The 25,459-nt window shown below is 39.0% G+C and overlaps 1 protein-coding gene across 6 annotated transcripts in view; it reads left to right on the top strand.

The window, feature by feature from the left end:
* Positions 1–21,768, top strand: part of rcor3.L (REST corepressor 3 L homeolog) — a 37,007-nt gene extending 15,239 nt beyond the window's left edge. For 2 of the 6 annotated variants that reach the window (XM_041562514.1, XM_041562513.1), the window contains exons 8-13: positions 1,565–1,630; positions 4,759–4,977; positions 7,041–7,118; positions 7,246–7,303; positions 19,843–20,084; positions 20,390–21,768. In XM_041562514.1, coding sequence (XP_041418448.1) covers positions 1,565–1,630; positions 4,759–4,977; positions 7,041–7,118; positions 7,246–7,303; positions 19,843–20,084; positions 20,390–20,731 — 1,005 coding nt within the window. In that variant the 3' untranslated portion in view covers positions 20,732–21,768. The remainder of the gene's footprint in view (positions 1–1,564; positions 1,631–4,758; positions 4,978–7,040; positions 7,119–7,245; positions 7,304–19,842; positions 20,085–20,389) is intronic. The other 4 variants (XM_041562517.1, XM_041562518.1, XM_041562516.1 and 1 more) reach the window with 2 other exon arrangements.
* Positions 21,769–25,459: the final 3,691 nt, after the last annotated feature.

Here is a 25,459-nt window from a genome sequence, read left to right as displayed (position 1 = left end):
TCCCATACCTGTACAAAAATCCTTGTTTAGGGATGCACCAAATCCGCTATTCTGGATTCGGCCAAACCCCAGAATCCTTTCGCAAAAGATTCCGTTGAATACCTAACCGAATCTGAATCAGTGGGAAGGGGAAAACAGTTTTTTACTTCCTTGTTTTGTGACAAAAAGTCACGTGATTTCCCTCCCTGCCCCTAATTTACATATGCAAATTCGGTTCAGACGGGCAGATGGATTCGGCCAAATCTTGCTGAAAAAGGCCGAATCCTGGCCAAATCCCGAACCGAATCCTGGATCCAATGCATTCCTACTCTTGTTATTATTTTGTATAATGTCATGTATTAAAATTTGGAACCTCCCACGCAATGCAGTGTTTTTTTTGTGGAAACTGCAGCAATTGACAATATCACCAGCCCAAATCCTTTGTGGGGAGAAGGAATTATTTCCCTTACAGCCTTGGAAAATAAATGGTTCAATGTCAATAAAGTTATCTCTTTGTAAAATTTACAAAGCAATAATAATTATTCAACCATTCAGTTTTCATTTGATGAAAGACCTACAGCTGGATTATTGATGAATTTGCCGATACATTCTTTTCTCTCTGAGCACTGCGTTGCCGTGTTGACTGGATTGTCCTTGGCTACGTGTCGTCATTCAAGGACAGAGCTACATATATGGATTGTTGGGGGCTAGATGTGGTCCTTCAAGGACAGAGCTACATATCTGGAATGTTGGGGGCTAGATGTGGTCCTTCAAGGACAAGGCTACATATCTGGAATGTTGGGGGCTAGATGTGGCCCTTCAAGGACAAGGCTACATATCTGGAATGTTGGGGGCTAGATGTGGCCCTTCAAGGACAAGGCTACATATCTGGAATGTTGGGGGCTAGATGTGGTCCTTCAAGGACAAGGCTACATATCTGGAATGTTGGGGGCTAGATGTGGTCCTTCAAGGACAAGGCTACATATCTGGAATGTTGGGGGCTAGATGTGGTCCTTCAAGGACAAGGTTACATATCTGGAATGTTGGGGGCTGGATGTGGTCCTTCAAGGACAAGGCTACATATCTGGAATGTTGGGGGCTGGATGTGGTCCTTCAAGGACAGAGCTATATATCTGGAATGTTGGGGGCTAGATGTGGTCATTCAAGGACAGGGCTACATATCTGGATTGTTGGGGGCTACATGTTGCCCTTCAATGACAGAGCTGACCACCTGGATCTGTTGATGCCTGTTCTCAAGAACAAGTATGCAGCATCAGGAGATCCTTCACGTCCTTTGTTTACATCTGCTTTTGTTGCCCCATTGGCCATCTGTATGGCTGGGCAAGTCGGACAATGTGCAGCTGTCGTTTGGCCACAGGCTGATTGGTCCAATGCTTCAAGGAACCGAAATCAAGTAACCAAAGATTGATGCTGACATAAGTGTTTTGTATCAGGGTTTATTTTTTATGTGGAGGAAATATTAGGCTTAGGGTCATGTCTGTATTATGTAGCGCTATTCCATCTGATTAAAATGATGTTTTGTTAAAAAGTTATTCCATTTCAAATATCAATGTCTTTTCTGTAGCACATGTCAGACTCTGGCCCTTTCCTTTGCAATCCTATGGAGAACAATGGCCGGTGCATTAAAGTGGTAAGAAGCGGTACTACACCTACAAATCTACAGCCCTGCTCTTCATTCACTTTATTAACTGCAATAACTTTTGAAAGAAGCATCCCCTAGACACAGCAGAACTTTTCTTTTAACCAACTGAAAGCTCTACAATGTATCTCTAAATCTGTATTTTATAATACACAAAAGCCATGAATATCTTGTAAATTATATCCTTATAAAACGGTGAGTTCTGATGTCACATGACTCACTGAAACTTGTGTATTACAATAAATAAAGTACCCCTGTTGCAAAATATGAGTATATTAGAAGTTACCTCGGAGTTCAGTCGCGTGTTTTTACCTTATATACTTGAGTATAAGCCGACCCGAGTATAAGCCGAGGTACCTAATTTTACCTACGAAAACTGGGAAAACTTATTGACTCGAGTATAAGCCTAGACACAACTACAGCCCTGTCTCCCAGCAGCGCACATTCCGCCAAAGCGACCCCCCCAGCGATCAACCAAACTTCTTTGCAAAGTTGATGGTGACAGAGAATTGCCAAACGGATTACTGTGTGCATTTGTCCCACTGTCCCACTACCATGTGCAGAGGGTGGTGTGTGATATTGCCATCACTGTTAATCCTTCATATAACCAACAGATGACGCTGTGTGATATTGCAGTCACTGTTATTCTTTCGTATAACCAACAGAGGGCGCTGTGTGATATTGCAGTCACTGTTATTCTTTCGTATAACCAACAGAGGGCGCTGTGTGATATTGCAATCACTGTTAATCCTTCATATAACCAACAGATGGCGCCGTGTGATATTGCAGTCACTGTTATTCTTTCGTATAACCAACAGAGGGCGCTGTGTGATATTGCAATCACTGTTAATCCTTCATATAACCAACAGATGGCACTGTGTGATATTGCAGTCACTGTTATTCTTTCGTATAACCAACAGAGGGCGCCGTGTGATATTGCAATCACTGTTAATCCTTCATATAACCAACAGATGGCACTGTGTGATATTGCAGTCACTGTTATTCTTTCATATAACCAACAGAGGGCGCACTGTTATTCTTTCATATAACCAACAGAGGGCGCACTGTTATTCTTTCATATAACCAACAGAGGGCGCACTGTTATTCTTTCATATAACCAACAGAGGGTCCTGTGTGATATTGCAGTCACTGTTAATCTTTCATATAACCAACAGAGGGCGCTGTGTGATATTGCAGTCACTGTTATTCTTTCGTATAACCAACAGAGGGCGCTGTGTGATATTGCATTCACTGTTATTCTTTCATATAACCAACAGAGGGTGCACTGTTATTCTTTCATATAACCAACAGATGGTGCTGTGTGATATTGCAGTCACTGTTATTCTTTCATATAACCAACAGAGGGCGCTGTGTGATATTGCAGTCTCTCCCCAAGTGAACTGTTGGTATAGGAATGATTAAAAGTGACTGCAATCTCAGCTACTGCACACTGACTCGAGTATAAGCCGAGGTAGACTTTTTCAGCACATTTTGGATGCTGAAAAACTCTGCTTGTACTCGAGTATATACGGTATATGGTCATGAAACTCCTTGGTAACTTATAATAACCTTATATTTTACAAGAGGGGGTACTTTATTCACTATATAAGATACAACACTACTTATTATAAGATCTATTTCTGCTGTTCTAATTGATGCCCATTGTGACATTGTCATGTCCTCTGTGCACACTTTACCCATTTGAATTGCCATAAAGCTTAATTCAACCTCTGCACGTTATTTTTATTCTCTAGACATTTAAAGGGAATGTAAACCTTTGAAACAAATTATTGTTGCTCACACTTTTTTTGTTTTTTTTTAAGATATTCTGTCATGATTTATTACTAAATTACACTGTTAACACTGCAAATAATTCACTCTACAATATAAAATTTCATTCCCGAACCAGCAAGTGAATTTTTTTAAATTTATAATATTGTTATGTAGGCAGCCATCTCAGATCATTTTGCCTGGTCATGTGCTTTCAGAAAGAGACAGCACTTTAGGATGGAACTGCTTTCTGGCAGGCTGCTGTTTCTCCTACTCAATGTAACTGAATGTGTCGCAGTGGGACCTGGATTTTACTATTGAGTGCTGTTCTTAGATCTACCAGGCAGCTCTTATCTTGTGTTAGGGAGCTGCTATCTGGTTACCTTCCCATTGTTCTGTTGTTTGGCTGCTGGGAGGGAGGGGGCAATATCACTCCAACTTGCAGTAAAGAGTGACTGAAGTTTATCAGAGCACAAGTCACATGACTGGGGCAGCTGGGAAACTGACAATATGTCTAACCCCATGTCAGATTTCAAAATTAAGTAAAAAATAATAATTTGCTCTTTTGAGAAACTGATTTCAGTGCAGAATTCTGCTTTAGCATCACTATTAACTGATTTTTTGAAAAAAATTGTTTTGGGGAAAGAAAACAAAACATTTTTTTTCCCATGACAGTATCCCTTTAAGCACTTTTGCAATGTACGTTTTGTTAAAGATTAAAGTCCGTTCTTGAACGGCTACTGTGAACTTGAAACGGCACCACCTGCTTTTTAGTTCAGCCCGCTGACTACAGTCTGCAGAAAATTAAGTTAGCCTTGTGATGTTGGTCTGCTTAGAACTGGCCAACCTCATTTTATAAACTAGAGTAACATCTCAAGACTTGTCTTATGCCGACTAAGTTAATTTTCTGCCTGATTGTACCCAGCTTAAAATCTCTGCAGGCGATGCGGTTTTAAAATCTGTCCTGTTAGTAGTGTAAAAACTGCTAGTATCTTGAGACCTAGAAAGAAATAATGAATGTAGCTTGTGAAAGTGCTCAGGAGAGAGCAGTTGTACAGTCATTTATTTTAAGGGTTTACATTCAGTTGACATCCGTTTAGATTAGTCTATGGACTGAGATTGGGTTTAAGTCCAGTTGTATAATTTTACGATAGCAACTGTCAGTTCACTATTGCACGCTTCTCTCTGTGCCCATTATACCCTTAGTACCTTTTTCCTTCACTTTCCTTCTTTTTTTTTTCCCACAAGCTGTCTGACTAGCTGTTCGTTTTAACGAAACTGGTCTGTGTTTGATTGAAAGTAAATCCTATTTTTTTTTTCCTCCCACACCTTTTTGTTTCTCATTTTAGTCAAGCTCAGAGACCTATATCCAGCCTGTCAAGGTGGCTCTCGGCAGAAGAGAATACCAGAGTTTACTGCACCGCCACCATTCTCAACGATCTAAGTTCCGCCCCCCGAAAGGCATGTACATATCCAAGGAAGATGTGGTAGCCGTGTCGTGTAGTCCCAACGCAGCAAATACCGTTCTCCGACAACTGGACATGGAGTTAATATCGTTAAAGCGGCAGGTAATAATGCTGTAATCCTTATGGACTTTCACCTGCCATACCGCTCCTTTAAGGGATGATGCCAAAGACCAGACAAAGTAGCAAGTGGAACTGCCTTGCACATAATCAATAGCAGCAATGATCCAGGACTTCAAACTTGTCACAGGGGGTCACCATCTTGGAAAGTGTCTGTGACACTCACATGCTCAGTGGGCTCTGATTGGCTGTTGAGAAGCTAAGCTTAGGGCTCGTCACTAATTATCCAGCAGAAAATGAGCTTCCCTGGCTGTAATATAAGATGATGCTACAGGTTTGCTGATTATTCAATTCTGATGCTAATTGCACTGGTTTCTGTGCTGCCATGTAGTAATTATGTGTATTAATTACTAATCAGCCTTATATTGTGACATTTCTATTCTATGTGTACTGTATATTGTGAGTGGCTCCCTAAGCTCAGTAAGTGACAGCAGCACAGAGCATGTGCAGTGAATCAGCAGAAAAGAAGATGGGGAGCTACTGGGGCATCTTTGGAGACACAGATCTTTACTGCTAAAGGACTGAGGTTGCCTTGGGCTGGTACAGAAGCACAAAACATCATGTACAACACTTCTACCTACTTCTTTAGTTCTCCTTTAAACAGTGATCCCCAACCAGTGACTCTGGAGTAACATGTTGCTCTCTGATCCCTTGAATGTTGATTCCAGTGGCCTCAAAGCAGGTGCTTATTGAATTCCAGGCTCGGAGGCAAGTTTTTGATGCACAAAAACCGCATAGGGGCTACCAAATAGCCAATCACAGCCCTCATTTGACATCCCCATGGACATTTTTCATGCTTATGTTGATCTCCAACTTTTTTACATTTGAATGTGGTGTACAGGGCAGATATACTTTTTTATGCTTCTTTCAGGCTACCGACCAATGAGCTTCTCTTTGCTATACATCACAATGAAGAAGAACTCACATTGATTATGGGGGAAAAAGGGTGAAACCAAAGTGGAAAATGTCTAGCTTTCTAGCCTAGAGTCCTGCAGCGGGTTGGCTACCTGCGGGTTATCCGCAAAAAAATCGGGCACCCTGCAGAATGAGGGGAGGATTTTCAGGTGCGAGTATACCTGTGGGTCGCAGGTTGGGTTGCGGGGCTCATTCAAATGTCTTATCTAATGTCAGGGCTGTCCAACTGGCGGCCCGCAACCCCTCCTTCTATGGCCCCCCACATGCTCTGTCTGTTTGAGGCATATGGATTTAAGGGGATGTTTTTAACATGACTTCAATTTTTCACATATGAGTGATGAGGGATTTCCCTGCAGTGAGCACCAACCATTTGGTATTTTGGTGTGCTAGCACCGTTAATGTGGATATGATCTTAAAAGTTCTTGTGGTTTACAGTGGGTGTGGTTTAAAAGGGGGAGTGGCCAACACTGACTTCCATTATCGGCCCTCCAGCACATAGGCCAGTAATTTTGGCCCTCGGTACCACAGAAGTTGGACATCACTGTATTATGTAATGTTGTCTATATTTTACTCCTTTTAAAGTTTTACTAAACTTTTTTCTGTCCCGCCCACTTTTGATGTCCCTTCCGGTCTGCAGCACCGTCACTTCCTGTTTGATGGTGGTCGGTGGGTTGCAGATAAGGCAGTTGCGGTTCGGGTAGCGGATCAAAGTGGTTAAATATGCGGGTTGTGGGTCAGGTCCGGGCCTTAGAAATTGGTTCCGCGCAGGACTCTATTCTAGCCATCTGCATTAGAAGAAGAAGCTGCTCATTTTACTTTAGCAACTTCTCAAATTGTTGAGTAAAAATAACCTGTTTAGAAGAATATTTTCCCCATTACAAAACCTCCCACCATGTACCACATTTCTAGCTACTTCTTTAGTTAGGCTTAAGGTCTCCTATAAACAGAGATCCAGTGATTGCTGCAACATTTTGCCTCAAGCTAATATTTAGGTTTGCTTACGTTCAGATCAAGACTCCACACTTCATTCCCACACTGTGTCCTTTTCCATTTGTATGATTTCTTTATTTAGAGTGTTGGCGCTAATATTACTTATACGTAAGTGATGCTTTTGTGTACGTTTTGTTTTTCAGGTTCAGAACGCTAAGCAAATAAACAGTGCCCTTAAACAGAAGCTGGAAGGCGGAATCGAAGAATTCAGACCACCTGAGGTAAATTTCCAGTGGGTCCACTGTTTGCCTCTGAGGAGCTTTATCAATACAAATTAGTTTAATCCATCTTTTTGTGTAAAAAAAAAAAAAAAAAAAAAAATCTTTTTTTCCCCACCCATCTCTCTAGTCGAATCAGAAAGTAAATGTGCGATGGACCACGGAAGAGCAGCTGCTTGCTGTACAAGGTACGTAAATAAAATAGCGGAGAGGCATTTATGCTCGCATGGTACTCAGAATCCCGTGGTGCTTTTATGCCAAGCTTAAAATAAGCTTTTCAGTTCTTCTTAAATCTTTTATTTGTTCTTCAAATGATACATAAACCTTCTGTAATGGTGTTGGTTCACCTTGATTTCTAGACTTAACTCACAGCATATGTTACATCAGGGGACCCCAAACTTTTGTTTTTTTTATTCCCGAGCCACATTCAAATGTAAAAAGAGTTGGGGAGCAACACAAGCATGAAACAAGCACCTGGGGATGCTGAATAAGGGCTGTGATTGGCTATTGGCTATTAGTAGTCTCTGTGGACTGGCAGTCTACAGGAGACCCTGTTTGGCAGTACAGCTGGTTTTTTATACAAACAAAACTTGTCTCCAAGCCTGGAATTAAAAAATAAGCTCCTGCTTTGAGGCCACTGGGAGCAACATCCAAGGGGTTGGAGAGTAACATGTTGCTAATGAGCCACTGGTTGGGGTTCACTGTGTAAAGAGAAGTAACCGGATCCGCACACACAAACAATTTGTAGCAGTCGGGGAATAACCCCTTTTATTGTGCCACCAACAAAATCAACATTTCCGGGGGGGTTAATCCGCCATTCATCAGGATAAAAATACATGTGCAGAGAACACCTTTATACCATTAGCCCCTCCATTTTACCCATGGTCCCACATTCCAGTGAAAAATTTACCATTTGAGTGTTGACCGAAACACAACACATACCACTTTTCAAGCATTTAGTCCAATTTTTGGTAATGTCCATTTTCTTAAACAGTTCGTGTGGGTCCAATTCTGGATTATAATCCCAAAAATTCTACTCTTCAAAAATCACTCAAATGACAGTAAATCTAAATGACTAGTTATGTAACTAGTCACAACCAGTGGGCTTTTATTTAGCCTTAATTCTCTACGCATTCCCCCTGGCAAGTCTTATCTATGGAAAAAAAGAAGGGATTAGATTTAAGGGAAACATGTGAAGCTAAAATGTTCATCAAGACCCTTCGGCCAGAGCGTTTTCAGTTTCTAGATCCAAAAAGCCTCACGTCTTAATAAAGACTTTTTATTATCTTTACCTGCCTCTTTATTTACCACCTCGAGAATCTGCCATCTTAGTTGAGAAATAATGGGGCTCATTTATCAACACTGGGCAAATTTGCCCTTGGGCAGTTACCTATAGCAACCAATCAGTGATTAGCTTTTAAAAGCCGCTGCAAGTAGGACAATGAATCCAGCAATTTGAGTGGTTGCCATGAGTTACTGCCCATGGGCAAATTTGCCCAGTGTTGATAAATGACCCCTATTGTGTTTTACTTCAAAAAGTGTTATAAGACATTTCAAACCAGAAGTAAAGGAGGAAGGTACTGAGTCTGGCCGAAAAAAAGAAAAACAGAGGTTCAAAAAAGAGACCTTATTGGCCAAACATTTTTTTGAAGTAAAACACAATACTTCTCAACTAAGATGGCAGATTCTCGAGGTGGTAAATAAAGAGGCAGGTAAAGATAATAAAAAGTCTTTATTAAGACCTGAGGCTTTTTGGATCTGGAAACTGAAAATGCTCTGGTCGAAGGGTCTTAATGAAAATTTTAGCTTCACGTTTCCTTAAATCTATATATGTATGTTGATCATCCCTTCTTTTTTCACAGATAAGACTTGCCAGGGGGAATGCGTAGAGAATTAAGGCTAAATAACAACACCACTGGCTGTGACTAGTTAATATTTTTCTGTAATAATAATTTTAGATTTACTGTAATTTAAGTGATTTTTGAAGAGTAGAATTTTTGGGATTATAATCCGGAATTGGAACCACACGAACTGTTTAAGAAAATGGACATTACCAAAAACTGGACTAAATGCTTGAAAAATGGTATGTGTTGTGTTTCGGTCAACACTCAAATGGTTCATTTTTCACTGGAATGTGGGACCATGGGTAAAAAAGGAGGGGCTAAGGGTATAAAGGTGTTCTCTGCACATGTATTGTTATCCTGATGAAGGGCGGGTTAACCCCCCCCCGAAATGTTGATCTTGTTGGTGGCACAATAAAAGGAGTTATTCCCCGAAAAATTGTGTGTGCGGATCCGGTTACTTCTTTTCACTGTTGCTAAGGGACCTTGCCCGGTCTACGGAAGTCCAGCACCACCATAAGCAGTGAGAGTGAATTACAGGTGTGCGGAGGTTACAATATATGAATCCATGGTTTTGGGGATCACTGTGTTACATTGTTAAGGTTATAGCATGCTTGGAGCTGTAGTTTAGCAACATATAGGCTACATTTTTAATAATCCGCAGCAGCCCTCTCCATGCCAAGTGTCACCCAGCTCACTGTCCTTTGTCCATGTGATTGTTAAAATATTTGCGTTACCACATTTCTGATCACTGATCTCCGAAAACAAGAAGCATGGTAAGGTACACTATATGGGTAAAAGTGTCTGGATATCCCGAATCTAATTTGTGCAATTGCGTAGAACCCCTGGTCTTGTAAAAGTAACGTTTGGGGAAAAAGCCCTTTCCTGTATCAGCAATATAATAACAAATATGGAACACAGTGAGTTCCATACAGAACTGGCTGCCATAGATGGGAATAAAGTCACAGAGCCGTGACTACAACCCATCATAACAAGTGTGATGAATTGGACTGCTGAGCGTGACAATAAAACAATAAAAAATTAGGAATAGTTAGTCCTTTAGAATAGCTTTCCCCTGCCGCTCCTTTTCAGTCTCTCAGCTGCATGTAAATGTCACATAAAACATATTGGATCTGAGCCTAAAGCAAACGGAGAAAGCAAAAAACAGAAACAAAAATATGTTGTAGTATTTTTAGTTCTTTCTGGAGCACCCTGTGCTGGAAATATAAAAGTCACTAGTGTGAGTTTAGAAGAGACTTTTCCTTTTTGTTCCAATTGTGTGTGTAGAGTTAAATCGTTTTTTTTTCAGAGGCCTTCATTAAGTTTGGCTAAAATGGCTACTTACAAGATTGTAGTAAGGTTAACACATGTAGTAGTGGTCACCAATATTCTCCCCGTCTCCCCGGGCCAAGCTCCAACATAAGGATACAGAAATCTCATAGTGTAATACGGTTTTATTTTTGAAAACATCTCACATTTATTTCCACGAGTCTTAGTCACATAAACATAAGTCCTTCCCAAAGGAGAAGAATTGCCCCGAAAGGTTTTGGTTTGATACAGTGTATGTTATGCCTATGACTACGTATCTTCTGTACGAAACGCGTCAGGATTGTAATGTTTTTAACCTACTAAAATAAACTTGAACAATTTTACTCTACGAGTGGACTACAGGGTGTTTGCCAAGTTTTTGGTTTTGAGTGCTCCAGAAAGAACTTAAAATACTACACCATATTTTTGTTTCTGTTTTTTTGCTTTCTCCGTTTGTTTTAGGCGCTGATCCAATGCGGAGTATGAGCCAGGCCTGATTGCCCATTATAAGTTCCCAGCCTCAATAATGTTCTTGTTGCTAAATCAAAGCAAATTCCATCAATAATGGTCCTACATCACATGGAAGGCTTTCCCAGCCTAGTAGAGACCTTAATGCAGCAACAGGAGGGCCAACTTTATATTAATACTCTTGGTTTTGGAATAAGATGTTGTCAGTTGATACTTTTGCCCATAAAGTTCAATAGCCAGATTAATTGGTGTAGAGTGGGCCCCTGGTCTAAGGTTTTTGGGTGGGCCCCTGGTGTTCCAGTCCGACACTGTCTGGATTTCAGACAATAAGGGGGTTATTTATCAAAGGTGGAATGTTGACTTTTTTTATACCTCAAATGAACTTATAACTTGAATACTTTCTTATTTAAGAAAAAACTATAATGGAAAAAAAAAAACGATTCTGCAAGTTTGAGTTGTTAAACCCAAAAACACGGAAAGAAACTCGGATCGCTTGAATTATTCAAGTTTTTGACCAAAACCCTCAAACTCCAGCATCATGGAGGCTATTAGCATCTTCAAATGGTCAAGGGACCTCTGCCATTGACTTTTGGATGGTGTACTTTTGGATGGTGTATTTTTAGATTCAACCTATTTAAAGCGTCGGGGTATAATGCATCTTGAAGAATTCGTTTTTTGTTTTTTAAATCTCGAAAAACGAACCGAAATCTCAAACTTTCATGGGAAAACACAACTCAAACCTTAATAAATAACCCCCTAATCATGGCAGTGACCATGGCTACTTTAGCTGCAAAGACAAACTGGGGGGGGGGGAAAGGTAAATTCAAAATCAAGATGGCCACCCTGGGTGACTATTGTACACTGTATTCACCCTAAACATCCAAGTACTATACATGAACAATTGGACTTTGATTGGTCAGTGTATTGCAATTTGGATGATCTGCAAGAGTATGTGGCCATCATATATCATCTATACACAGGATTTGACCCTTAAAACTGGCAGTTTTCAGCCGCTAGTGTGACACTTACACACGTGTGACCTATTTGTGTATGTATCTTCTTGTCCCGCTATTAGATTAAAAGACAGGGATAAACTGTTTAGCTGTAGCTTTGGGCTGTGTCATTGTGGATATTTATAGGGGTGAGTCTGATACCCTGTAATTGATTCAGATTCCCATTTGTTTATATTGAAACCTTAAACTATATGAGATTTTGGGGGATGAATGTTCCACCTTCTTCATTTCTTTATGATTGAAAGAAACCTGATCATATCATTGACCTGCACTGATGTATTTGTATAAATGTGTATTTCCTTAAGAAATGATAAACTTGCACCTATACATAGCCATAGTGTTTGTTTCCATAATGGGCCATCTTAACCTTGGATTTGCAGCAGAATTGTGCTTTCTATAGGGGAATTCCTGTGATGGTATCTCTCTGTAGAGACTATGAGAAAACCTAGGAGAGTGGTTTTGAGTTGAAGGCACTCCTACTGTTTATACAACATTTGGTCAGGGCCCCCACTATAACTAGGTTAGAGTTATATGAAAACATAGTTACATTGGGTTGAAAAAAGACAATGTCCATCAAGTACAACCCCTCCAAATGAAACCCAGGATCCATACATACACCCCTCCCTACTTTTACATAAATTATATGTATACCCATATCTATAGTAACTATAGAGTTTAGTATCACAATAGCCTTTGTTATTATGTCTGTCCATGAAATCATCCAAGTCCCTCTTATAGTCATTAACTGAATCAGCCATCACAACATCACCCGGCAGTGCATTCCACAACCTCACTGTCCTGACTGTGAAGAACCCCCTACGTTGCTTCAAATGAAAGTACTTTTCTTCTAGTCTAAAGGGGAGGCCTCTGGTACGGTGATCCACTTTATGGGTAAAAAGGTCCCCTGCTATTTGTCTATAATGTCCTCTAATGTACTTGTAAAGTGTAATCATGTCCCCTCGCAAGCGTTTTTTCTTTTCAGAGAAAACAACCTATATAAACTATAGTAGTACTTATCTGTTATCTACTGTGTATCCTGTCCTTGAATGGCTGCCCCCATGGCTACACAGTAGCTTGTTTATATAAACTATAGTAGTGTTTCTTAAGCAAACACAGCAGTTTTATCAGTGCAGGGCAACACTGCATTCTATTTTCATTACTTAAAAACACTTATTTTTTGACGTTACTGTTCCTTTAAGGACTGGAGTCCAAAACTGCACTGTAATCCAGCTATTATTCTAAAATATATCTAGTTAAGAAGATGCTGTAAGCCAGGGGGGCTCACTTTTTTATTAGTGAGCTACACTCAAATTTAAAAGAGGTTCGAGAAAAACATAATCATTGAAAAAGTTCCTGGAGGTACCAATAATGAGCTGTGATTGGCTGTTTGGTAGTCTGGCAACCTACAGGAGGTTTGGCAGTAAACCTGTTTTTTATACAATCAAAACTTGCCTCCAAGCCCAGAATTAAAAAATAAGCATCGGCTTTGAGGCCACTGAGAGCAACATCCAAGGGGCTGGTGAGCAATATGTTGCTCGTGAGCCACTGGTTGGTAAGTGCTTTATATAGGGGAATTCCTATGCTGGCAGCTCTCTGTAGAGGCAATGAGAAAACCTAGGACAGTGGTTTTGAGTTTAAGGCATTCCTACTGTCTATACAACATTTGGTCAGGGCCCCCCACTATAACAAGGCTAGAGGTATATGAAAACATGGTTGTAATCCTGCTATTATTGCAAATATATCTTACTTTTTTTACCCATGAGCCACATTCATATATAAACAGAGTTGGAGAGCAACACAAGTAAAACAATTCCTGGCCTGGTTAAAACTGAACTAAGCTCTTTCACTACCCAAGGGTGTATTCCATCTGGCCCTGGTACCTTGGCACATTAATCTGTGTCAACCACTGACTTGGTTCATCTGAGCCATATGGGCCTCAGTTGGGTGGTTCTGGTAATTCTGATGCCTCTATTGTATATGCTGACGAAAAGAATTAATGAAGCAGATTTGATAGTCTTAGCTTCTGCTGCAATCTGTTCCTCATCTTTCTATCTTTTCCTTCTGTTTCCTGCTTCACAACAATTATTATAGTGTTTATATTCATTATACAGAGCTTCTGCCCCCTCTGACTTGCACTTTTGAAATGCCTTCATTTTCTTTCCTATTAACTTCCTTAATTCTGAATTAAGCCAAATAAGGTGGTCTTTAACGCTCTTACATTTCTTAACGATTTTGTATTTTAAATGTCGGCCATTGTGTGTTTTTCATGGAAAACGATTCTCTGAAGTAATGAACGTAAGGAACTTAAATGTGCTTTTCTGAAATTGAAGAAGTCATTGTTGCCCCAGGGTAATTTTTTTTTTTTTTTTTTTGCAACAACCCATAAATGAGAACATTATGGTCACTATTACCAAGGATTTCAATAATTTGCACATTTGCTAATTGTTCTGGGTAGTAAGAGTCGAGATTGCTTCTCTCCATACAGAAATCTGCTAAGCGGTCAACATCAGGTGTCCCTGACTGTCATCATTTCTTCTGGAACACAAACAATAAAGCATGGCCATGGCTACTTCAGATGCAGAAGACTGAGCTTATAAGCTAAGCAGTCAACATCAGGTGTCCCTCAATATAATTATTTCTCCTGCAACACAAACAATAAAACAAAGCCATAGCTACTTCAGATGCAGAAGACTGAACTCATAAGCAAGGACTGGTATCAGTCATGCTGGCCACATGCTGGTGCGCGGAAAGGTCTTCACGCATGTCGTTGTGGTCATCGTACATCCTCTGTACATGGAGTTTGATTCATCAACCTAACTGGCAATTTTCAGCCAGTTAGCACACTTACATGTGTGGCCTATTTGTCCAGATAAAACCACTTATCTTGGATATAAGGAAGACATTTGATCATATCATTGCCCGAAGATGTCTATACTGTCCATAAATGTTAAATTGTGTGCCTTGTGATGCCATAAAAACCCCTCTATTCCAAATATGTCTAGGTTAGGAGATAAGCATCACCCCATATAGCAAACCAACTGGCCTTCAAGGTGGATCTTCTGGAATATCAAAAGACCAATTCCGAATTTACTTGATTGTCAAACTGGGTCAAGCTTATAGTTTGCGAGTTGCCCCTGCTATGGAAAGTAACATTTATATCCCCATTAGGCTGTCTAGGCTCCTCTTAAATCATGTGTCTTTTTAATAATGAGATTATAACACAGAAGGAGGCCTGAGGGAGGTGATAAGGAAACTGTCATTGGCAGCCTAGACAGGTTAGCATCTGAAGGAAATAAAACTGGGCCAGGCTGAAAGCTTAGGAATCTTCTTTATCGCTTGCTTGCTGTGGAAAGTACAGTTTATATCACTGTTGGTTTGGCTCGACTCCTAAACTTCTGAGTCATACTTTCTTCTAGTAATTCAATTATAGAAAAATAGGAGGACTGTGGAAGTTGATAAAGCTGGTGGCCAGTCCATCTGAGAGGCATCACATTTCTATTGTATATACCCTGGTTTATTTTATATTAAACTTTTGATTTCTAATGTTTAAAGGAAAAGGAAGTCGTATTGCACTTGGGGGTGCCAAATGTTAGACCCCTGCAGAGTGATCCACTTCCTGCTTCTTCTTTTCTTGAAATTTCCCGGGGAAGATGCATGCGCAGTAGAACGAAACATTTGGCACCCCCAAGTGCAAGAAGACTTTCCTTCTCCTTTAAAAATCAACGTTGCAGCATCCTAATCTTAATTTGCAAACATGTCCTATTTTATTATTAGATGACAACCGTAAATAAACATAAGAAAAACCAGAAACCCATAAAGACAACTTATAAAATTATTTCGATTTCTCAAATCCTTCCCTTAATTTGTACTTTATGAAATTCTGTGCAAACTAGAGTGTGTCCTGGCAACCTATCAGAATTCAAATCTCTGTATCTTGCTGTAACAGTTCTTTCCACATTTCCATGCATTGGAATGTAATCTGTGAACACATGAACTCGAAGCAATATAAATGCTGATATTTACACATTGTTATATATGTACGAAAGGGTAAACGTGGAATGTTGTTGTTCTTTTATTTATACAAACAAATGCATACAAATGTATGCAAATTTATCAGGCTGGAGAAAAAAAAATGTATTTTATATTGCCAGTGGAAAAAATTTTAATTGTCTGCAAATTTTGCCATAATTATTATGTCCTAGGGGCAAATTTACTTATGGTCGAATATCGAGGGTTAATTAACCCTCGATATTCGACTGCCGAATTGAAATCCTTCGAATATCGAAGTCGAAGGATTTAGCGCTATTCCTACGATCGAACGATCGGAGGATTATCCATCGATCAGAAAATTGTTAGGAAGCCTATGGGGACCTTCCCCATAGGCTAACATTGGCCTCAGTACGTTTTAGGTGGCAAACTAGGGGGTCGAAGTATTTTTTAAAGAGACAGTACTTCGACTATCAAATGGTCGAATAGTCAAACGATTTTTAGTTCGAATTGAAGGTCGAAGTAGCGCATTCGATGGTCGAAGTAGCCAAAAAAAAACCATTCAAAATTCGAAGTTTTTTTCCTCTATTCCTTCACTCGAGCTAATTAAATGGGCCCCCTAGTATATTTCCCTGTTTTAGCACAGAACTTCCCAGAAGGGCAAATTTATCAAAGGGCAAATTGTCTGTACATTTGAAATTATTATCCCAACGTTCTTAAAACGTTTCCAGCCACTCTCAAAGCTTTTAAAACATATCTTGTACAGAAAGCAGGTGGTGTCCATTGCCATTTTTTTTTTTTTATTTGACTAGATTAATGGTGAAAATATTTTTAGACACTCAAGCATAATAACAAGCATGCAAAAAAGCAATGAGACAAGCTAAAATAGAGAATGGTAAGTCCATTGCAGCGAATAGTAAAGTAAATTCATAATTATTTTTAAAATACGTAAACAGCAAAAAAAATCTAGAAAGGGAGGGACACTTAATATCAGAGGGAGGTAAATTGGTAGATGAGAAACAGGTGAAAAAGCAGAGCTTGGTGAATTGCTAGTATTGTGCCATTATTTAGAACAGGATCCCATTCTCAACCTGAAAACTTTAATCCTGTCAGTTTGACAGTTGATCAGTGGTAAAATAGCATTTGGACCGGTAATAAAGTGATAAGATACTTTAATACATTGTATATGATAATATTATAAGTCTGTGGTAGCATGGTATGTGTACTAGACATTGCCCAGATACATTTATTTGCCTTCTATGAGGAGGTGAACAAAATCCTTGACATTGGGATGGCAGTGGATGTGATTTACTTAGATTTTGCTAAAGCATTTCATATAGTACCGCACAGAAGGTTGCTGATTAAATTAAGGACAGTGGTTTGTAATAAAGTATTTGTAATCTATTCTTAAGCTATTTTTATATCCGTAAAGAAAGAGTAGTGGTAAATGAAACCATTTCTAATTTAAGTATTATTCATGGACTGTGAGGGGTTCTGATTGGTCCTTTGCTCATTAATTTGTTCTTTAATGCTTATGAGGTTCATTTGTGATACACGCAAGGTTGCACTTCGGTAAAAATATCATAAATGTGATTTATACACTTGGGGGCACATTTACTATTGGTCGAATATAGAAGTCGAAGGATTTACCGCAATTCGTTCGATCGAACGATTTTCCTTCGATCAGAAATTGCTAGGAAAGCCTATGGGGACCTTCCCCATAGGCTAACATTGGTGCTAGGTAGGTTTTAGGTGGCCGAAGTTTTTTTTTTTAAAGAGACAGTACTTTGACTATCGAATGGCCGAATAGTCAACGATTTTTAGTTCGAAACGTAGTCGATGGTCTAAGTAGCCAAAAAAAATACTTTGAAATCCAAAGTATTTTTCCTTCTAATCCTTCACTCGAGCTAAGTAAATGTGCCCAAAAATGGTACTGTGTTGGGGGTATCCCTTTATTGAGAAGGATTTTGGGTATTTTTGCGGATAACAAGCTGTATAACTTTAGGCAGAATCACTCAGTGGCTACTAATGAGGGATAAAAACATAAGGTTTAGAGAGACAAGGTGCAGCAGAATATATTGTAAATATCTCACCAAGTAGTAGATGTGGTCTGGGTGCACCAGCCCCAGGCCCCCAGGTTTAGGGAATGGCACGCCAGAAAAGTCGAAGAAAGATCAGGGCTGCCCGGCACTCAAAGGGATCCACAGGACCAGAAAAGTTTTAAGTTTAAAAATATATCTTTATTTTACAAAGTTAAAAATGTATACTTGCATTTCCATCCGCCCTACGCGTTTTGTACCCACCAGGGCACTTAATCATGGGCTATGGGTCTTAGTCTAAAAAATGGATATTGGAGGACATTATAAACAGATAGTGTGGGATCTCTTTTAATATTGAAGATCAAAGAACCAGAGGCTACCCCTTTAGACTTGAGAAACTGAACATTCATTTGAAGCAATGAAAATGGTTATTCACAGTGGAATGCCTTTTTGGATGATGTTGTCGTGGCACAGTCTGCATGCTTTCAAGAGTGGCTTGGATGATATCTTGAACAAGCATAATATCCAAGGCTATTGTGATTTATATATAGATTAGTATAGGTTTGGACTTGAAGGTTTGGCTTTTTTCAACCCAAGGTAACTGTTCAACTATGCTCTCTGGGAACATACAGTGGTCTACAGGTACCTAGGACTGTCTCAACCCTTATGGAGTGCTGTCTTTTGCCTTTTTAGTGGGGCTTTTTTTTTGGCTGTTACAACCAGTTGCCATTATAACATTTCCTTATTTTTAGTCATGTTCCCCAAGTTTATGGTACTGTAACCGTAACTGTAACAATTATCCAAAAACTCCTGCAATCCTTACCTTGGGTTTTTTATACATGAAGGGGCAAATAACCAATGAATTCGGATATTTTCGAATGAGAGTTCTCCAAACTCAAATTTTTAAGTTATATTAACCCAAAAGATTTCAAATTATAAAATTAGGAGCTAAAATTTGGAAAGCTTTTCTATAAGTTCATGGGAGGTGAATATTTAACACTGAAGCTACTTTATTTTTATAGCTTGAATGGAATAACATGATTTTCAAAAGAAATCCAGTTTTCCCAATCCATTTTCTTTGTAAATATGCTATTGGTTTGGAGAATAAAACAATACAATCATTGAAAAACTCATTCTATATTCTTTTGTGATCTGGTTTTGGGAAAAAATGAAATCCAAAACATATAAGATGAGGCAGTAAAGGTAGGCCTTTGGTAGGCTGCATGCAATTCATGTGTTTTCCAAAAACTTCAATACAAAATAAGAAAAGAAAAAAAGCTTAAGTCAAACTAATTTGATTAAAGATACTGACGCGTTCCTATAAAAATTATAGGAACATTTCAGTATCAAGCAGTTGCTGCACCCAGAATTTGAAAGCCCTCCTCAAAGCCGCCCCCAGCTCCACGAACCTTTGTGCAGCCGACCCGCTGACACCGCTAACTGATCTTCTGCCTTTCTTCCGTGACGCTGGGCTCGGGAGCAGAACGATCCTTCCATAGGCTGAAGTCTTCTTTTCATTCGTAACTAGCCTATGGGAAGGATTAGCGCCGCCCACAGCCCAGCTTCACTGAAACAGCACAGAAGATCTTTTAGCAGTGGTGGAGGGTCGGGTCAACGCAGGTTCACCGGGCTGAGGGCGGCTTTGAGGGGAACTATTCCGGGCGAAGCAACTACTTGATACTGACCCGTTCCTATGATTTTTATAGGAACGTGTTAGTATCGCTTTAAAGAAAAGGGCAGTATACACCTATGTTTTTAGCTATAATAGCCATTTAATTTTGGTTTCTGGAACCATTTGCCCATTTCCAGTGGGGGAAAAGTTACCACCCTTGTAGACATAGTGTGTCCATTTTTTAAATTTGCTAAACAAATAATATAAAATGGCACCATCCCTTCCTATAGCTACATTTTCATGCATACTACATTATAGTTTCTAAAGATGTTGTGGATCATTATTTTTTTTTGGGGGGGGAGGGGCTAGATGTGAACCTCAAGCAAAATTCTAAACATTTTCTAACATAAACACAAGACCTCATACCATTTTTGGTGAATATTGTACTTTGCCTTCCAGGTGTCCGCAAATATGGTAAAGAGTTTGAAGCTATTGCAGATGTAATTGGCAACAAGACTGTTGGTCAAGTGAAGAACTTCTTTGTAAACTACAGGCGTCGGTTTAACTTAGAGGAGGTATTGCAGGAGTGGGAAGCAGAACAAGGAACCCAGGCCTCTAATGGTGATGCTTCTGCTTTAGGGGATGACACAAAAAACACTTCTTATGTGCCATCAGGAAAAAGCACTGATGAAGAAGAGGAGGTGTGTTTGTGTATCCACAGCCTTGAGTTGAGAAGTTTTTCCGCTTGTTGATCTATGCTATGACTTATATTGTCGTAGTTAAACAGGTAGTATTGAGCAGTATAAACTGTTCGTGAAGTTAGCGTTAATCTTGCTGTTTGTTTGTTGTGCAAGAATATTTTCTAAGTATGACAACTTTGTGTACATTCATTACTTTCTATATATTGCTTAAAGTTCATTTAGTTTGTCATACAAAAAATCTGTTTGTATACAAGATGATTTATAAAATGTCTACATTTGTATCTTTTTACATCTTTTTCTTGTAGACGCCGGGCAACCAGACAGCACCACACACAGACCAATCGCCTCCAGCACAATCCTCTGTTCCAGCACAGGCAACTTCTATATCGACCGTAAATCAGCCTCCACCTCTCCTTCGCCCAACATTACCGGCTGCTCCAGCTCTCCACCGGCAACCACCACCACTTCAACAGCAGGCTCGATTTGTTCAGCCAAGGCCCACTCTTCACCAGCTGCCTCCCCCATTAATCCGCCCAGTTAACTCCATGCCTCCTCGTTTAAATCCAAGACCTCTAGTGACCACAAGCACTAGCCAGCAGCCGCCATCTTTAATTGGGATACAGACTGAACCACAACCCATGCACTAAATGTGAAGGGCAGAAATTGGTTCCCTCCATTGACAATAATGTAATTCTAAAGAAGAAACATCCCTAATTTCAAGACATTTACCATAAAGCTCCTTATGTCTAGACAGATTTAGGCAATTTTTTAGTACTTTTTTCTGTATTCTACATTTGCTAAAAATGTAAAATTATATACAGTCCACATATATAACTTGTAAACCAAAGTATTTTTGTTTATTCTCTTACGATATTCATTTTAGGGATGCACCGAATACACTATTTTGGATTCGGCTGAACCCCCGAATCCTTTGTGAAAGATTTGGCCGAAAACTGATATTAAAATATGAAAATTTGGTTTGACCGGGCAGAATCCGTATCCTGCTGAAAAAGGCCGACCGACTCCTGGATTCTGCGCATCCATAATCCATTTATTGTGTTTGTTAAAGGATTTCGTTATATTTGATAGCACTTAATACACTTACATCATTTATTCTTAATACATCCCAGGTGATTTCCAAATTTAATTTGTGGTAGATTTTTGTATATTGTTTTTATGCATTTTTATGAGTTAAAAGAGGAACTTTTTTTTAGCTTAACTAGTGTTAAAACTTTTTTTTTTTTTTTTTTAAACAGCCATCAGAAATACTTACAAAATTGCAAAAACGTTATTCTCTGTTTTATTTTTGTATGCCTGTACAAATATTGTATAATTGAAAGATTGTAATCTGTGTTGTGTTCATCTTTATGTATGTTTATGTACTTATCTATGATCAATGAGAGGTTTTCAAAGTAAATAATTTAGTATCCTTTTCAGTTTCTGTGGAAATATTATAGTTTTCTAGCACCCCCCCTTATTTCTGTAACCAAGGACTTGTGCTCACAAACTAAAATGGGGTGATTAGTAGATATTCAGTAAGTAAAGTCTGGTATTTATTTATTTTTTCAGTACTTGACTATATATAATGTTTGTATGTTTACAACCTCAGTATATATTTTAAATGTTTACTGTGCACTTAGAGGGTAATTTATCAAAAATAACTAAAATATTTTTCTCTTAAAAAAAACCCCCTAAAGTCTCAAATGTGTGCTTATTTATTGAAAAACTCAATTTCAAAAATGTGATCACTTAAAAACATGAAAAAAAAAACCCTCAACTAGTGAATATCACTTTCTACCCATCATTTTCAATAAGTCTGTCAAAGTTCAAATTGATCTAAAAAGGAGCGAAAAGGAGATTTTTTTTTTTGTGGTCAAAACTTTGACTTTCACAAAAGCAAACTCATTTAGATTTTTGCACAAAAGAACCTCGTATAGCGGCTAAATTTGTATGCTGATAAATTTGCTCCAAAAAGTATCAAAATCTGATTTTTCCCTTTCTATCAATTAATCTACTGTTAGAAAAACAAAATTTGGTACTTTACACCATCGGCTAATGCCGCTTTGGGTATGGTTCCCCTTGGTAGTTCAACTGATTTTAGAGGAGCATACGTCACTAGCATTTATCAGTCATAATATTAAGGGCACTTTCTCAGTAACTTTTTAATGTGGCCATAGACATAGAGATCTGCTCGTTTGGCGAAGTGTCGCCAAATGAGTGGATCTCTCCCCGATATGCCTACATTGAAGTGGGTGATATTGGGCTGATCCGATCCTGGGCTCTAGGACCCAACAATCGGATCATAATGCATCCGATACGGGTGGTCAGATCGCGGGACCACAAACGCACAGATACAGTCGCGATCTACTGCATTTTTTAACCTGCCTGATCGAGAGGATGACGGATGGCCCCACACACGGGCCAATAAGTTGCCGACTCGGTCTGTCGGGAGCTTTTATCGGCCCAAACCATTTTCTCACACCCAGAAGGAATCTGTTTAGATTTTACCTGTCTAGTACATTAGAAGTGACTTTCCATTTGTTGCCCACTGGTGAAATCAATTCAGGCTAAAGGTGCTTCCCAATTTGTTCTTTAGCTTTTTGGGTTGATCATTGAGTACTGATTAAGTGCACTTACTTTTATGCTAATTTAAAGTTTAGCCTTCCCTGTGCAACAAATGCATGCAGCTAAAGCCAACAGATATGAAGACTACATCGTTTTTGATTAGCCATTGTATTTTTCCCTTGGAAAATATACCACCATGTCTCCAGTAATATTCTTTTTAAAGATTTTTTAAAATGTTTTTATCTTTACTTAGGTTGTTTAACATCTGAATCCCAGCAAATCAAATATTCTGCATAATTAAGTCTAAAAGTTATATTCAGGGGCAGATCCGATTATCAAGGATTGACATTCAAATTCATGAACTCAAAATTCGACCAATCGAAATTTATAAAATTGAATTTTTAAAACTCGGGTGAAATGGACCGACCTGAAAACTAGAATCGAATTTGATTCAAGTTTGTCAGGAAGGCTACAAACATCATCAAATTGATCCTTGGACCTCTCCCATTCACTTATACAACAATTTGGCAGATTTTAGGTGGCGAATAGTCAAATTCGTGTTCTTAAAGGGCCAGAATATGATAAATCTCGAAATTCAAATTTTGAAAGAAAAAAAAAAGCTTGAATCAAATTTGGATAACTCTCTAGTCGAATTTGACAGTTTTGGCCATTAAGAAAAAACTTAATTTGAATTTTCAAATCGACTCTTGATACATTTGCCCCTCAGTCTACAAGTTATAAATGTTAATATATGTTGAGATTGTGATGGTTAAGTTTCTAGAAATTCTTCATTCTGTCATTCATTTGGCAATTTTAATGGAGATCTGAATAAGCCGAGTGATCCATACAAAGAAAAAAAAAATGTGTTTCCTTTAATTTTGGGATCTTATTCAGGAAAGTTCTTTTTTTAAAAAAAATTTAAATTTTTAATTTTAAATTCTATATTTTATTGCCAAAGTGCAAAGAAGTTCTGCACCTTGCGCGTTGATCTATGTTTCACTGGTTCTTTTGGCATGAGAGGATTTCTGACACGTTAGAAAATGTAAATATGAATTCTCTAAAACAAAATGCCTTATTAAGGATGTTCTTCAGCCTCCTCTGGATTAATGTAGATAACGTGAACAGTATTTATGTCCTTCATTATTTAAACCCAATTCTGTTTGTGTGTGTCATTTAACATTTTCCCTTAAAATCCTGAAATGGTGGCATAACAATGAGAAAACACTAAAATTATTTGTTGTGTTGAAGTGTATTTAACCTCGTCGTGTGTCCTGTGATTTGCAACGTTTGAGTAAGGGAATTCAAAGAAATATCTGAAGTTCCGTGATTTGACAGCAAGAGTAGAACTTCCCAGTAATGTATCATATTTCTGTACTTGCAAATTGTGTAAATACTGGTTGTACGTCTCTCGTGTTTTCCTTTTTATTATGGTGAAGTGCTCGGTGCTTTGATCGTAGGATTAAAGTTTGAAACAAGCTTGTTTGTTGTGGTCTTTTTCCAGTTCCTCGATAAATTCTAGAGCAATTTGACTTTATTCATGGTTCATGTAGTTAAAATCATTGTTTATTGGCTTAAATCTATGGCTTACTTTAGTAGACGGAAATGCTTACACTATTTTAAATATAAATTCTAAAGGCCGTTGGTAATATCCTCTGCTGTTCTAGAATGCTAATGTTCGAATCACATTAGAATCACCCAAAAACATTCCTGACTGAAATTAATACTTCTGATCAACTGAATGCTACCTTGGTCAATAGAAGTTGCAGAAAATACATGGACAATCTCGTAACATTCTTGTTACTGGCTGATTCGTCAAACTGTACCTTCTGAAATGATGAAATTTCCACCACCAATCAAGCACCAACCACAAGATGGCATGATATTGTAAAACAAGAGAAAAAAAAGACTACCAGTAAGAAAACACTTTTATTGGGATCACTGTGCAGCCTTCCGGCTTTCCTCAGTCTCTCTTGGTCACTCACTTTTGGTCACATGTTACCTCTGCTCCTAGCAGTGTCAGGCAGCACCCCAAGCCCCTCTGGGAGTTTCTTACAAAGACAGGTAGCCTGCCTGCTCTATGGCCTGCTCTGAGAGACCTTCCTGACTCATTTGAATTAAATACTGCGAGCTAGACTTATGGAATGGAGTATCTGGTCTGCTTGTTCCTTCCAGTATACTCCAGCTTCGAGGACCTGGCTACTAATGTTTTTAAACAGAGAAACTTACATCTCCTACTGTAGAGAAATTAAAGGCAAAACAAAGCTTTCTACACATCTCTTTGGTCACTCTACCACAATATATATGTACAGTGAACAACTTACTGGCTCAGCAGCTCAAGGTAAACAAAAGTCCAGGGACAGGCATACACTAGCCAAAAAAAGGGAAACCGGAACATGAACTGGGTAATACCAGCACGGGAGAGAGTCCAGAAACAGGATAAGACTGGAACTTAGAATCAGGAACGTAGACCCGTTGTCCAGCAGGTATGGAGACCAATGAACTGGCAAGTAGGGAAGCCAGTTCATGGTTGAAATAAGGGTCCTCTGCTGGGAGCTAATTAGGGAAAGGCTGCACCTGCCAGTAAATGCAGAGCAGCGGAGTATAATTAAAAAAGAAGGAAAGGCTAAAACTAAGTAAGCTTTATTAGAAAGGTCTTTATAAATACACCAGTAAACCCTCAAAGTAATGCTGCTCTGATTCCTCTGTCAAAAGAAACACAGCACATTTCTTTCCTTCTATTGTGTACTCATGGGCTTCTGTATCAGACTTCCTGTTTTCAGCTTAAACCTCCAGGGCTAGGGCTTGAGCAT

This window comes from Xenopus laevis, chromosome 5L, assembly GCF_017654675.1.
Source record: "Xenopus laevis strain J_2021 chromosome 5L, Xenopus_laevis_v10.1, whole genome shotgun sequence".
Classification (NCBI taxonomy): domain Eukaryota; kingdom Metazoa; phylum Chordata; class Amphibia; order Anura; family Pipidae; genus Xenopus; species Xenopus laevis.
Note: the sequence above shows the minus strand (reverse complement) of the source record. Positions and strands in the feature narration are given on the sequence as shown.